The sequence below is a fragment of the Saccoglossus kowalevskii genome, chromosome 4, assembly GCF_978046115.1.
Source record: "Saccoglossus kowalevskii chromosome 4, keSacKowa6.1, whole genome shotgun sequence".
In the NCBI taxonomy this organism is placed as follows: Eukaryota; Metazoa; Hemichordata; class Enteropneusta; family Harrimaniidae; genus Saccoglossus; species Saccoglossus kowalevskii.
The window spans coordinates 7671895-7689262 of NC_140644.1; the positions used below are offsets into that span (position 1 = coordinate 7671895).

Consider the following 17368-nt stretch of genomic DNA (forward strand, 5'->3'; position numbering starts at 1 on the left):
AATTAATTTATTTAGATTAAAGCTAGGGATATAATATTGAAAAAAAAACACATCTTTGTGGTGGCTTAGTTATTACGACATAATAGAAGAATTATTTCATCTTTTATGCCCTGCAATGAATGATGTCTGTAGATTCTATTTTCCAACAGTTTTTGTTTGGTGTGTTTTTATTTTTCAATGGCTAGATGCATTCATTCCTGTATTCTTTATTTCATATAGGATTCTGGCTCTGTAATTGACAATGGGTACCAGTAGTATTTTACCAGGATGGATGAAATTCTGGTTTTTGTCATCAGCTGTTATCCAAGCATGGGATGCCTCTTTTATCTTCTTAAGACCACATTCATTACCGGGCGGTAAATTCCATACTCTATGGAAGCCATGTAAGTTGGCAATATTAAGCCTTAGATACAGTCGCATAAATCCAATTATTTTTTATTGACGTAGACACATCATTGGTGTTGATTAGACCAAGAGTCTGAATGTTGAGAGTATGTGGCTGGGTTGTTTATTCTTTCACACATGGTGTTTAGAAAAGTAAGTGTTACAAAGTACCAATCACCTAAAGTGCGCCCTCTCTAGGCCAAAATATGTAACTTTCACTCTGCTTTTTAGTCCTGCTGGACAAAGTCTGAAACAGGAACTTATGTTTTGAGTCTTGTTTCGCAGTGTGTCTGTTTAGTTTTTTTTATTTGGTTGATCTTTTGATCCACCAGCTACCATTTTAATGATTTCTCAGCCATGTCTTGGCCAATTTCATTCAAGCTTGGTTTTGATATTACTCATGGTTACTGATGCATGTCATTTTACTTTGCAATTTTATTCAAAATAGCTGACTGGTGGCCATTTTGTTTTAATTACTCAGAGATATTTTTACAGATTTGGTTCAAATTTGGTACAATAGCGAAACATGATGGGTTTAATGTTGTTGGCAGTAATTTTTGTTAAATTTAACTGAATTGTGAACCATTTTGGTGAAAAAATTAAATCATAAAATTTTAACATGTCATCAACTGTTTCAATGGTGGCCATGTTGGTGTTAATTTCATGTCTCCTTATTCATTTCTCAAACAAGCTTTTATTGGTTTTGATGAAAGTAGATACAAAGACAAAGCATAATGTTGTACATATGATTTTTTTTCTGTATTGATGACATATTTGCATTAAAAAAATACCCAAAACAACAAAATTTTAACCTGTCATGAACCATTTCTCAAGTATGCCTAGGCCAATTTCAGCCAAACTTGATATGAACAACAGATATAATGTTTTGTTTTATGACTTGATTCAAAATGTCTTACTGGTTTATGTGTGGATTATACAATATTGTATGATATGAGAATGATCTTATTTCTAGGAGGGGTGTCAGTTTGACTAAACAACACCTGGATAAGGTGCCATTTTATTATATTTTTAACATGCTGAATACAAACACTAAAAACTGGACTTGAACTCTGTCAATGACGATGATTTGCTTTTTTCTATTTTTAGATTCTTTATACATAGACATTGATTTGAGATACAAAGATATGGACGATTCATTTGGTTTGGCACAGAGTTTGTAAGTATATGTATAGTTTTGGTAACTAAAAATTGGTTTTGTTGGCAACCTTATTTTAAGATGATGGTACTTTATCTTGTAATTCTGAAATGAAGATCAGTCCTGTTTGTGAAATTCAGAATAGGCTTTGACAATGTATGGTTTCTATGGTTACTCAATGTAAATGTAAATGATAATTGTATGCTGTGATTTCATTTTTACCAATGCAATGTTTTCACTTTGCAGACTGAATTATGGTGAAGTCGTTCTGTTGTTAGTGGCACTCTTTATGGTAGGTTGTTTATTTTCTGGTAACTTGTATATCATATAATATATATATTTGTATGTATATGTGCTCATTATTTCTTAGTTAACTAATTTACATAATTGTTTATTTCACAAATATTTTAGATTATTTTTAATGATTTTAAAATGAGGTTCTTTTTGGTACTAGTTGGGACAGCTTGGACTATTTTACAAAGATTTTTTTTTCATACAACTATTTTTTTGTAACTTTTTTTCCAGTGACTTTTTTTTCTACATACTAGGAGGAGAACAGAACAAAAGTCAAATTTTCTTTCAAAGATATAGTAGTGTAGGCTTTACCACAAACAACTCTAAAGGCTGTGAAACAGAAATGGGAATAAATTGGGCGAATAAAATAATTATATTTGGTATCAATGGATGGCAATGTCATTCAAAATATTCACTCTGCAAATGTTATTTTTTTGGTGTATAAAATCTTGGATGTTATGTTACATTGTTATGTTACATTGTTATGTTACATTGTTATGTTAAACCCTTTGTGTGTCATATTTGTTCCCACTCAAAAAGCGATGAGTTTGTTGACATTTTCTGGAATTTTCACTGAATTCAATTTTAATTTTGGTTTGAACTGAAAAAAGTAACATTGCCTTCAGTTTTTGATAAAAAAAATTGACATTTTCGTCAACTTTTTCTGAGAAAACAAGCAAACTATAACTGGAACTATTTTATTGATGGTGCCTGAAGTTGACTTTGGAACTCAGTTGATAAAAAAAACTATGAGTTTATTCAATCAATTTATTTACATTGTGTCCATTTTCTGACTTTTTGGGTTGTTTGTAATTTTATCTACTAGTATACAACAAATTAACAAATATTTAAAAAAACAATAACCAGAAATTTCTCATGGCTCAGATATTATAGTTTAACACATGTATAATGTACACATCTCCACAGTGTGACGTAAAACAAAACAAATAAAAAATGCATATCACATAGTTTGCCATCACATACAATAATACTGCCAATTGTACGCACTCCCTAAAGGTTATTCAGAGTTTCTGAGTTTACATACATGCTGATAATGATGGATTTTGGTAAAAAAATTTTAATTTTGACAAACTCGTTTGTGTATTTTTGAAAAAATCAGTTGAAATTTAAAAAAAAACAAAGTGAATTGCTGCTGACATAAACCTAAGAAAAATAATCATGAGATTATACATATGCATTTAGGTTTTCTGTTTTGTGACTCCTCTTGCAAATATAAAAAGGTGTATTTGTGCTGTCCTGAGTTTTCAAATGTTCACATATGTGAAATATGCAATTAGCATACACCCTTTTTAGTAGTATGACATCATCATGATCATATTCAGTAATTGTAATATCTATTACAATTGTGGCATTTGTCATTATCATGAGTGCTTCAAGACGCTATTTTATTCGACCAACCTCCTGACATAAAATCATACAGTTTTAGGGTTGTTTTTCATTAGTACCTACATAGATATATTTTAAAAGCAATAACTGGACGTCTCTCAGTGATCAGATTTTATACGGCATACAACATGTATTTAGCAAAGTATATGGGAGATTATTGTGACCTACTTTTTATATAGAAATTGTGTGTTTAATGTTTGACTAAGTTCTTTAATGTTTAAACTACTAAAATTTGTGGTTTGTAAATCTTTTTCCATATTGGCGTATTATCATGGTGCAATACCGCAAATTCAGTAATTAAAACATGAATGAATGACTTGTTTAATACCTCTTCTAGGGATACCAAATATATTTGCAATCATTTTGAGGCCACCTAGTTATTCAAGTTATTTTATAAGATCATTTTACTCGTTCATGTTGTTTGGTGGTTGTTGGAATCTAGCCTACAATATTTCAAAAGTCAATATCTGGAAAATGCACCAATGCTCAGATGTCCAAAAAACTGTGTTTTGTTTGGTAAATGATAGACCGGATGATAGACCGGATGATAGACCGGATGATAGACCGGATGATAGACGTTTGTAAAATTCTCTAGGGGAGAAGGTGTATATGGTCTAAAAGTAGTGAATGTTAACTGTACAGTTGTTTTTATGTGAAATTATTATTCATGTGAAATTATTATTCATGTGAAATTATTATTCATGTGAAATTATTATTCATGTGAAATTATTATTCATGTGAAATTATCATTCATGTGAAATTATTATTTATGTGAAATTATTATTCATGTGAAATTATTATTCATGTGAAATTATTATTCATGTGAAATTATTATTTATGTAAAATTATTATTCGTGTGAAATTATTATTCATGTGAAATTATTATTCATGTGAAATTATTATTCATGTGAAATTTTTGAAATGTTGATTATGAATTATAATTGTTTGTGTTATCAGTAAAATATTGTAATATTGTATATGAATATTTGTTGAATTATTACATTGTAAAATATAAAGTTAATATTGTATGTCAACCCCAGTGATATCTTGGTGAAAAACAGAGCATATCCTAATTAAATTGAATATTATAATTAGATTGATCTGAAATGCTTGAATCAATTATTTTCACAGGTTTTGTAGACTGTAGAGGGCAGTCTTTAATACCCTGGTCATTGAAAAAATGAGTGTACAGTTAGGCAACTATTCATCTTGCATGGTTAGGCAAATATTTACTATGCACGGTTAGGCAAAAATTCTTTGCAACCACTCTGAACATATCCATCATCGCAGTCTCTCACAACATTTACTACTATAAAGTCACTTTAATGCATTTTTCTTGTGGAAACAGATGAAAGTTGGTGTGTTTAGTCTAGTGGAACAAATTAAGATAACGTATCAACACATGGTTTTCTTTTATTTACAATATCCACCATTGTTTATCGGGTTGCTTTACTTTAACCAAAACTGTTGAACAAAGTGATAATGCTAACACCTTTAGTTTACACTTGTATGTTTGGTGTAGATGGAGTAACCTCATCTGTTTCAGGTGGACTCTACTGGCATTTTTTTATCGTTTCAAGAGGTCTTGAAAATAACGAATCACAAATATGATGATAACAATTGGGTTAGATCCTGAAAAATTCAAAAATATTTTGAATATATGAATGTTTGTTGTTTAACATCTGCGTATGAAAAATAATTTTTAATAAATAAAGTAGTATCCATGGATACATACTGATGCAGATAAACCATTTCAGCATTAGGTTTATGAATTAAAACGCAAATTTCAATTGAATACTGTAAAATACTTTATTTTAGCTGGAATTAATTTTCGCTGAAAAGACATTTTGGGTATTTTGTATGGAATTTATTTTCACTGATTTTTGACAAGTTTAATGTAAAATGTAGGAAAAAAGGTATATTTGCTGGATTTTATTTTCACTGAATCATTCCCTTAGCGAAAATTAATTCCAAGTCAAAATAAAGTATTCAACAGTATTCCATAAGATATCTATCTCTCATTTCCAAAATATCTGAATTATGATAGTATTCTCCATCCTACCCACCCCCCTGCATTACAAAAAATAGGAAATACGTACAGTGCCTTCATCACTACATCTTCCATTGTCTCTCTTATGATTGTAGGTCATCTGTGACACCATGTCAACCAAACATTGTTACAAGTATATGGCATAGTATAAATAATAACAATATTTTGTATTTGAAAAAAATGATCGTAGTCAGCATAATAATATGAATTAAGTGCTGAAAATAACAATATTTGAATGTGATATACCGGTACACAAAAGTGGATGACTTTTTGTACTTGACATTGACCACAGAGCTGTTTTGTTGACGTGAAGTCTTTACCAGTGAACATGAGATTTCCAAGTATCCAGTCTGTAGAGAAATCTCTGAAGGATGGTTTGAATGCTTTTGATGTCGGCTATCATTACAGATTTCGGCCATGAACTTTTCTGTGTATTAGGATTACATGTATTGATGACTTGTGTGTATTATTGTATAGGGTAAAATCAAACCATAAACAACTGAGCGTATTACATTGCATTATGGGAGAGAAATTCAAATTTTGCACTGCTGAGCGTGTTACTGAGCATATGGCATTGCATTATGGGAGTGAAATTCCCATAAACAAATTTGATCCCTGATTTTTATAGAAAACTAGTATAGGTCATGTACAACATTTCTCGATTGAAAATGTAACGTAGATTTAATACTGGAGATTTAACACTAATCATTTCCAACTTGCTACAGAGCTTCTCGTGAACACTTGTGTTTTTAAACATGCATTAAACTAAGCAGGAGAGTCTGAATCCTTCTGGAAGTAAGTTTGTTTGAACTTTCATGACAACTAGCTTTTAGTAATGGAAGCAGACTACAGTTTTTCATCACACTTATCCGACATGACCACTTGTAACTCAAAGAATTGTACGAAAACAAAACCCAGTCATTCATTCATTCTGATGATTGCTTTATTATACATTGTTTCAAATAATTTGTTTTGCATATTGTATATTTGCATATTCACCTTATAAACAAAGTTGATTTTCAAATAAAACGCTTTAATATCGTGCTACTTTTTTGCTAATGATAAAGTTTACACAACCCTTTATACGTTGGGGTATGTAAAACCAACGAGGCCTATCGGTTGATATTCTTCATTATACGATTGATGTGTGAAACGACACCTACATGCCCACAGCAAGAAAACCTGTCGCGTACTCACTATTTTCTTTGTAATGTCTTTGGTTTATGTGTGAACATTCTCAGTTCTGTAAAATCTCATCCATTCAACCAAAACATCAATAAATCCTTTTGGACGTTTCTATATGTCTTCTACAGCACCAGATTGTTTTTTAGCTCCAGTGTGTAAAGAATAGTTTGGTGTGTTTTTGTGTCTGTCTGTCTACGCTGTAAACAAAACCTACAAAACTTGAAAGCTGATTGTAATCAAATTTGCATGGGTAAATTGGGATCATGTCCAAAAAATGATTCATTTTAGGATCAAGTTCATGCATATTAAGTATCTAATTTGCATATTAATCATCTCATTTCAGCCTGTGTAAGCAAAATCTCAAAAATCAGATTTTAATCACATTTGCTACTTTTGTGGAAGAGAGGGGTGATGTGCAGACATGACTATTTTTTTTAAGCCATGTCCATGTTAACTTCACTGACAGTTATGGAGTTTGGTTTTTTCACATATTTTGTTATAAAATACCAGTGATTGCTTATATTCTGAGTGGCCCCTTTCGAACTAGCACCCCCCCATTCCTTGTTAGTATACTCAAACCAAACATTCAGCACTACGAATATAAGTTTAAATAAAAGAAAAACATTGTCTATGGAAGGAAATGTTGAGTACTGGGACCATGCTCCCCAGAGTATACCATCTGGTAGCCTGAAGAAAAAATGTTAAATCAGGCAGCAGCAGCAGCACCAAACAGGGAAGTTACTGTTTCTTTACAATGACAAGGTAAACACATCATTTATGTGTATTATATGTCATTTCATTTGTATTTCGTGGATGTACAGTTACTGGTTCTTTTGTCTGATTTTCAATACTGACTTGAATAATATTAGTTTATTGTCAGTTGAATGTTACACCCAGCCCTTGAGTAATGTCTCGCGTACTTTGATTACATCACATCAATATGTGACAGTTTGCTCCCAAGCATTTCTCCTTTTATGTCTTTGTTTTTATCACAAATGTAATGGCGTCAATATGTCTGGTTCTTATTATTTCTTGAGTGAGTTGGTAACAATGATTTCATTTGAATCGTTCGTTTTATTAGCTTACACGTCTCACCTCTATTGTCAGCTTTTTTGCCACCATATATCGGCTTATATTCTATTTATTGGAGAGTGGTAGTATAACAAAACTAAGACTGCTCTCGACCGCTCCTTAATTTAATGGTATTAAATAATTGATTCTACCAGGGGTATTTAAAATTTTTATATAGAAATTTTACAACATAGATTGCTACAGATTCCACACTTTTATTGCAATTTATAATGCATAATGACAATTTGACCAATCAGAGCACTGGATTTTGAATGTCATGTGTGTCAACTGAAATACTACCTACCAAATGTCATGCTGGCAATTTGGGATATTTGGACATTGTATCTTCTCCCTGATGTAGTTTATTGTGATAACCCCAGTATAGACGTGTTGGTCTGCAAGTGATGGATATTGGCACCAAGGGAATCCAAGTCACATCCTGTTTATAGAGACTAATACAAACTGTTAAAGATGGTTGTGTAACATCAAAGCTTGTTTTCTACAAGCGTATTAAGAGTTAGTGGACGTACTACATCACCAGCTTCTACTGCGGCAATTTGTGGACGCTTTCAACAAGTGATGTGCTAACCTTTTTACCATCAGTTCCCGCTTTTCATCACAAATTCACAAAATAGTCTGCACTATTCTGCAGAAGATTAGGACAAAAATAGCCAAATTTTTCAAGTAAAAACTGAAAAATTACTCAAATTTTGCCTGTTGGCTCCAAAATTAGGGCTCATTTTCAGAAATATTGAAGAATATATAAGAAAAAAGTGCAGAAAAGTTTTTGCGAAAAGTCTGGTGGTGAAAAAGTTAAGGTTGGAAAATATAGTGTACATTAGCGAGTCTTTAACAGGTGAAGCGATATTCAATAGTATTAATTTTTTAAAGCAAATATTTATATGAATAATATTTTTCTTTTTGGATTTTAAAAGTGACATTAAATTTGTGACGACAATATACATGAGTAGTGTTTTACTGAATAACATGTAAATAATGAATATTGCTGTTTGTGCCAGGTATCTTCTGGTTTACTCAAATCAATTGTGCAAATAAAACATCAGAATTGTAGTTAAACTTGTAAACCAAATTAAATTATTCAGAATTCAGATGAGAAAAAATGAATGGGAAAAATAGTCAGGAATTGTATTCTATATTAAATATATTTAAATATTTTAGCCAGTTTCAGTTAATTGCAACAAGATAAAGTAATTTTAAAATTGTCCTGAATTCATGTCAAGGTCTTGTGCATTTTAGTGTGGTATGTAATTTGTCATGTACAGCGCCCTCTGAGGCCAGAAATAAAACATAGTTACATAATTTTAGGAATGTAATTTTAAAACCTGTAAGACACCAGTGAAATGTTCAGTGTGACTCCCTAGGACACCAATAAAATGTTCAGTGTGACTCCCTGGGACACCAGTGTAATGTTCTGTATTACCCTCTAGCATCCCAGTGAAATGTTCAGTGTGACTTCCTAGAACACCAATGAAATGTTCTTTGTGACTCTCTAGGACACCAGTGAAATGTTCAGTGTGACTCCCTAGGACACTAGTGAAATGTTCAGTGTGACTCCCTTGGAAACCAGTGAAATGTTCAGTGTGACTCTCTGGGACACCAGTGAAATGTTCTACGTGAATCCCTAGGATACCAGTGAAATGTTCAGTGTGACTCCCTAGGACACTAGTGAAATGTTCAGTGTGACTCCCTTGGAAACCAGTGAAATGTTCAGTGTGACTCTCTGGAACACGAGTGAAATGTTCAGTGTGACTATCTGGGACACCAGTAAAGTGTTCAGTGTGACTCCCTGGGACACCAGTGAAATGTTCAGTGTGACTCCCTTGAAAACCAGTGAAATGTTCAGTGTGACTCCGTGGGACACCAGTGAAATGTTCTATGTGAATCCCTAGGACACCAGTGTGATGTTCAGTGTGACTCTCTGGGACACGAGTGAAATGTTCAGTGTGACTATCTGGGACACCAGTAAAATGTTCAGTGTGACTCTCTGGGACACCAGTGAAATGTTCTATGTGAATCCCTAGGACACCAGTGTGATGTTCAGTGTGACTCTCTGGGACACGAGTGAAATGTTCAGTGTGACTATCTGGGACACCAGTGAAATATTCTATGTGAATCCCTAGGACACCAGTGAAATGTTCAGTGTGACTCTCTGGGACACCAGTGAAATGTTCTATGTGAATCCCTAGGACACCAGTGTGATGTTCAGTGTGACTCTCTTGGACACGAGTGAAATGTTTAGTGTGACTATCTGGGACACCAGTAAAATGTTCAGTGTGACTCCCTGGGACACCAGTGAAATGTTCAGTGTGACTCCCTTGAAAACCAGTGAAATGTTCAGTGTGACTCCCTTGAAAACCAGTGAAATGTTCAGTGTGACTCCCTGGGACACCAGTGAAATGTTTAGTGTGACTCCCTAGGACACCAGTGAAATGTCCAGTGTGACTCCCTGGGACACCAGTGAAAAGTCCAGTGTGACTCCCTGGGACACCAGTAAAATGTCCATTGCTGCAAAGTTCATGAATATTCCCTGACAAAGGTGGTCTGTTTACTTATTAAGTTGGGGTGCTTCTAAGATATACCATTGGGTGTTTCTGTATTGAAGATTCACTTCTAATAGAGCAAATGCAGTGAATATTCAAATGAATTTTTTGTAACTATTATTTTTTTTGCCCAAGGGCTAACTTTATTTCTTCCAGTTGTATTTTTTTTCCCATATAGTTGCTATACTCCAAAATAGAAAAATTTGACAAACTTGCTAAATCTGAAAATTAAACCTATCTAGAATTTCAATGCCAGTAATTAAATAAAATGATGTTTGTAGATAGAATTTCTTACATAATTGAAAACAAAGTACCTGTTAAGATAATTATCACATACAAGCATTATAAAGTTAAATAAGCTTTAGTGAGCTGACTTAACACGCAGCAAAGTCCACTCAAATAACTGCTCGCATGGTGTGTACATGGCTAGGGTTGCATTGAGGTCTGGTTTGTACATTGTTATTAGCAATTTAGACAAACACTCTTCAAAAGGGGGAGTACTCACAGGGGCTATAAAGTCCGACCCCCCGGACCACCTGTTGGTGCAGAATGGAAACAGTCATCAATGGTGGCTTTGTATTTGGGTGAAATTTAAGTAACTGTTACTGCACTGGGCCTTGTTTTGGAACTAGTAGAACTTGGTGTCAGTTAATAGTGTTACTATGGAAACTAGGGAAAACTGTATTATCTAAATCTGTCTTCTTTTTCTGTATACCTTATAGAATAGTGCAGACTTATTTATATATAATATATATGACTACTGTCTTCAAAACAAAGCAGAGAATGTGTAACTTTTTTGAGGAAATAAAAAAGCAATATTTTTTGGTCTCTTTTCCTTTCTTGTGGAAGTTTGAGCAAAATTTTTAAGATTGGAAAATGTGATCTCATTGGCAAAGATTCTCCGATGTCATGTTTTTCATACATTGTCAATTATGAGTTCATACTATCAGGATACCAAAATAAAAACAAAAAATTGGGGTTACCAGACAAGTTTTGTAGATACAAGATTCACACATGTCATGGAAAATGGTCAAAATTGGTTTACATTGGTTTCTATGGTGTTTTTTTCATATTTCCAAAATTTTTCTCAGTGACGTGATATGAAAAAGTTGTATATTATAGATATGAGTCAATATATTGTGAAAACATTTCAAAAATGGATATAATACCATGAGCTTCTATGGTGATAGTATTTTTCCATTATGTACAATGAGAGGTTTTCTCCCATAATGCATTGCATATATGTGCAGTGACATGCTCAGTAGATCAAAACTTGAAATTGATACAAACTCCCTTAAAGCGCCACGTCTATCTCATCACATTCAGTATTCAATATGCAAGGCACTAAAATATTCCATGTTTATTTGACAATAATAGCTGACGCATTTTAACATAACACTTTGATTATTTTTTTTTAAATAACAATGTACTAGTATTATTTATTATGAAAGTTGATGACCTTTGACCTCTCTGTTCATATTATATAATGTCAAATAACAATGATAAGATAGTCCAGTTAATACACTCTTGGTTAAGAAACTTTGCTAAACTTGTGATTTTGTGTTTTAGATTCAGAAGAAAAAACTTGGGGTATATGATCTAGTTTTTGAATTAAGAGCCAAAATTGTATGCATTTGATCATTTTACAATTCAAATGGCTGCCTAAGTAGAGTTTAATGACCAATTTCCTCATGTTATTTCATTGGAAAATGTTATTTCATTGGAAAATGTTATTTCATTGGAAAATGTTATTTCATTGGAATATTATTTCATTGGAAAATGTTATTTCATTGGAAAATGTTATTTCATTGGAAAATGTTATTTCATTGGAAAATGTCATCACATTGAAAAATGTTATTTCATTGGAAAATATTATTTCATTGGAAAATGTTATTTCATTGGAAAATGTCATCACATTGGAAAATGTCATCACATTGAAAAATGTCATCACATTGAAAAATATCATTACATTGAAAAAATGTCATCACATTGAAAAATGTCATCACATTGAAAAATGTTATCCCATTGAAAAATGTCATCACATTGAAAAAAAGTTATTTCACTCAAAACAATATATGTGTGATTTAACCAGGTCTTCTATGAAGAAATTCTATTACCATGGAAACCAATGTGAAAGAAAATTTGTTTTGTGATCTACATTTCTTTTATATTTTTCTGTAATTTAATGATGCGCACCCATACTTACAATTCAGGCAAGACATTATTAAACAGACTACATGGCAATACTTATTGAATTCAACTTGCTCCATGATTTAAAGAAAGCCAACTGTTCATATTGTGTTTTTCTCAAAAGATTCTACTTTGGTTGGTCTCCAGCAGTGCAGATTTTCTTTCTCTCTTTTACTTCATTTTACACTCCCTGTGTTTACATTGTGTGTATTTCTAATTGTTCAATGGTCTAGCGTTACACCCATTTCACATATTTTACGGAAGACTCAAGGAGTTGCCTTTCTGTTCATTTCAATGAACTTGAACAGATGTTCTTTTATGACTACAATTCTGCCAATGTCATTGACAAGGTTGAACAACTTCAAGGGTAATGTCACTGACTACTTACACTCTTATGTACATTTCTTAAATTATAAAGCTCTGTTCGGACTCAGAAATCATTCAAGCTTGGATTCAAATCTTTTGATCAAATTTTTATCTCAAAATGTTGTGGATGTCACTGACTTACTGATGTTTAAAATTATCGTTTTGCCAGATATTAATGGACAAGATAAATGTTGTAACTTTGAAATTTTCAGAAGATCATCATATTCCTTGCCCCAAGCAGATTGAATATGTATGAAAATTAGATTTGAATTCCTAAAATTAAATTACAAATGCAGAGGTTCTGTCTAAATGCACAATTGACACCATCAAAACCAAATTATTGTAAAGTACAGGTGGAGCTATGTAGCCCAAGTCGGGGGAGGCTAATGTCCTTAACACCTTTTTTTGAATGGAGTGTCCTAATAACCGCAAAACGTTTTCTTTCATACAAGTGTTGAGCAGGAATTGTTGTTGGATAGACTTAATTAATTGTACAAATGTTTGAAATAGGAAATTCTAAAGTGATTTAAACAAACTTCCTGAGTTTGAAAGACTGTCATTCAGTAACTGTCTTGTGTATACAGTCCTGCATTGTTGTATGGAGTCTCTCAAAGCAATGTGTAAAGTGAATGTTAGTTAGTCCATTACTACTTTACTCAAATATCTTGACTTGTCTGTCAGTCATATTATTTTAGTTTAACTACTCTGTATTTACACTAATTCGAGATGTAGCTAATTTATTTATGCTACTTCAGAGTGTAGCTAAGTTAGCTACTCTGTCTTCACAATAATTCAAGATGTAGCTATTTTATCTTCTCTATGCTAATTCAAGATGTAGCTAATTTATTTATTCTACTTCAGAGTGTAGCTAAGTTAGCTACTCTGTCTTCACAATAATTCAAGATGTAGCTAATTTATCTTCTCTATGCTAATTCAAGATGTAGCTAATTTATTTATGCTACTTCGGAGTGTAGCTAAGTTAGCTACTCTGTCTTCACAATAATTCAAGATGTAGCTAATTTATCTTCTCTATGCTAATTCAAGATGTAGCTAATTTATCTTCTCTATGCTAATTCAAGATGTAGCTAATTTATCTTCTTCTATGCTAATTCAAGATGTAGCTAATTTATTTATGCTACTTCAGAGTGTAGCTAAGTTAGCTACTCTGTCTTCAGAATAATTCAAGATGTAGCTAATTTATCTACTCTATGCTAATTCAAGATATGGCTTATTTATTTATGTTAATTCAAGATGTAACCAATTTGAAAGTTATTCTGTAATAATGCGCTAATTGATGATATAGCTAATTTACCTACTAAACTTTTGTCAACAAAATAATTAACAAATCAGTTTATATTGAATTGTAAGCTAATTATAGCCTAATTGGTTTGTTGCTAAGGGAATAACACAAACTACTAGTTACCATGGAATCAGTGCCATTTCCTTGTGCCAATTTTAACTATTCAATACTTGAAATATACCGGTAACTATAAAAATGCGTAGATCACCAAATGTTGTTGTATTAAGGATATATATGATACAGGTAAGAAACTTAGATATCTTTCTCTCTCTCGCTGGTGATATAGAGTGTTGTAGATCACATCATCTTGTAAGTTTCATGCATGAGTCAATCGAATGTATCATACCTATGATATCACAGAGTGTGGTGGACGCTTTTGGAAATGTATGATTGCGTTACAGAAATGAGTGAGATTATCAACAAACGTTAAATAAGCAAGAGCAGTATGAATGAAGCCCAAGACGACGCATTTGAATGTCCGAATCAATTGGTGATTTTCCTTTCACTGCGAGATTGCGAGACTGCATTATAATTGAAAAGTGCGGACCGAACGTCTGCCATAAAAATCAAGCGATTTGAATTTGAATTTCTTTTGTTTTAGCTCAATATCTAAATGCTGATCTTTGAGAGGGAATTATGGTGTTGTGATATCTTTACTTCATTAAAATTGACCATCATAAAATGTGTATAGCACGTAATTAGGCGTGAATATATCCCATAATACTTTCACGTATTTGTTGAATCCCACATGATTTTTTGACATCGCCATACGCCTATGACATATGTTTGTCTTGGTTTTACGATTTTCACACATAACGCATGATATTGCTGTGAATGAAAATCAGTGGATTTATTATTTCTAGAAATGTACATTTGTTTTGTAGTTTTGTGATCATCATGAAATATGCATAACGTCTTCAATTCATCTGAGATCTGCATCACATATCACACCACTTGCATTATACCCTGGTCTTATAAATCCTTGGCTGCATACATGTGTTTGTTGTTGTAATATAACAGAGAGTTGAAGACTAATAGCTTCCGATGGTAACTTCATATCAGTGAAACCAAGCAGTGCCTGGTAAAATTATCCTAAACAGTGCAAGCTAAAACAATAAGCAATGTGTGTGTGGTATGTTAGACGAGATGCCACAGTGTATCAGTCACTGTTTACTAATCACCTACGGTTGTTTGTGTTATTTAACTTCAAAGACATTCCCCTTCGCTGATTATTTTCTGATTGCCCTATGTGTCAATTCGTTTTATTTGAGTACGTTGAAATCTGCTCGTTGGGCTGGACATCATTTGCTTTAAAAAAAATAATAAGACAAATAATTTTTCTTTTAAATGTTTTTATGATAACTATATAATTACTGGTAATTTTAAAGAGGTGTTTTTTACTGTTAATTCACTTTGAATTATTGGATTAAATCAGTAAATTATAAAAAAAGCTAATTCGCATTGTTTAAAGTGATTGAAAAAAAATCATCCCGGAAAGTTTTTATGGAAAGGTAGTATTTTATATGTGTAGGATGTCAACATTTTTTTTTTGATTTTCAGCAGCAAATATGCAATGTTTTTGAGTCATTCCAGACATACCTACTCTGTTTGTATATATTTTTATTCTCTCCTTAATGTTTATTTCTTTCCACATCTCATTCATATTTTCACAGTATTTGGTGCCCAATTCAGTCAGTTTAAGTCTTGACACCGAACACCATTCCTTTTGTAACTGATCTTTGAGTGGATATAACAGAAGCATACATAGTTACACATACTAAGCACTATAAATACAGTGTGAAACGGTGAAAGCAAGCTTTCAGTAGAAATTTGACAGTTCGTAAATATCAGTGATAATTCTGGGTAAAATTCAACTTTTGTCTAGTTCATTTTACGAAATGAACCAGTATCAGTTTTTACATATTTTGTACTGATATGTAACTAACTAATTTTATCCCCTCCGAGGAATTTTACGTTTTCAGTTATTCTAACAGTAGCAAACAATTATTTGTGTGGTCAGAAAATAACACCAAAAAAATTCCAAAATAAATTTATTGAACCAAAATGCTGGTTGGGGAAAAAAATGTGATGTTGAAAATGATTGATAGAATTGAATTGTGAAATTATTCAGCTGATTGTTAATTCAAATTGTTGTACAGGAATTAGCCTGGTTTAATAACTTCCTATTGTTTTTGCGGATCATCACCTCAATTTTTTTCATCACAAATTCACAAAATAGTCCCATTTATAGTCTGCACTTTCCTTTAGAAGATTGGGGCAAAAATAGCAAAAATTTTCGAGTAAAAACTGAAAATTTACTCAAATTTCCAGAAATATTGAAGAATATAAGAAAAAAGTGCTGAAAAATTTGGGCATGATAGTGTGGTAATGTTACCTCTCTGTTGCTAATTATCTATGTAAATTTATTTCTGCATCACGAAGTATGGGGTTAGTCATACTTTTGTCACTGTAAAATAGTCAGTTGATACAGCGCATGCCGAGAACTTTACGACTGTCATTCATTGTTTGAAAAATTAGCATATTCAGATTAGACGCCAGTGAACGTCACAGCCACTCACTGACCGCGGAGACAAAAAATCTAGATTATATATAATCAATATACAATATACTTACAAATTGTAGAGTCAGGCAGCCTCTAGTTTATTTAAACTGTTTTATAGGCATATATTCCTTACGTATTGATCTGTTTATCCACAAAACTTTACAGAAGACATGGATCCCATAACACCTCAAATGACGCCAGGGTTTGTTTATTTTTTGTTTGTTCTGTCGGCACCTAATCCTCGGTGTTATGGGTATATGCATGCAGGGTTCTTGGATTCCAGGTTTACGTTAAACATAAATTATTTTGTGAGTGAACCTCAGTGGGATTTGAAAATATTTAATAATTTATAAAGGTCATAAGATCAACAGGTGGCGCTGTTTTAAATCTTTCGACAGCTGATTGGAGATTTATGTCAATCGGGCGATAGAAAAAATACAAGAAAATTACTTGATAAGGTCTGACTGTCTGTCAGTAAATCATAATTTTATAAAATGTCTTGTCTTTCCATTAAAAAACTGCTTTGCTTTGAAGACTTTTGAATTCATGAATCACAGCAATTCAGTTTAATTTTGCGGAGTAAATATAAATTGGAGAGCATTCCAAGTAAGTAAAAAACAAATACAAATTAATGTACAACTTCTCCAAGCTTATCTCCATGGAAACCAATCTTCTGCAACGTTACATCCCATTCACTGGTTGCCATTTTGGGACAGCATCCAGAGAGCATTTTGTGGTCCTTTATAATTTGTTGTAATGTCTTGTTGAAATTTATTCAAAAATAATTGATCAAAATTATAGAGAAATTATTGGAATGGGATGTCAAAGAAATTAATCAGAT

General features: G+C 32.5%; 1 protein-coding gene across 1 annotated transcript in view; it reads left to right on the forward strand.

Annotated features, from left to right (window-relative positions):
• LOC144364063 (uncharacterized) overlaps nt 1–17368 on the forward strand; it is a 35598-nt gene that overhangs the window by 1375 nt on the left and 16855 nt on the right. Inside the window, exons 2-4 of the mRNA XM_078014371.2 lie at nt 220–383; nt 1492–1561; nt 1787–1832. Coding sequence (XP_077870497.1) covers nt 242–383; nt 1492–1561; nt 1787–1832 — 258 coding nt within the window. The 5' untranslated portion in view covers nt 220–241. The remainder of the gene's footprint in view (nt 1–219; nt 384–1491; nt 1562–1786; nt 1833–17368) is intronic.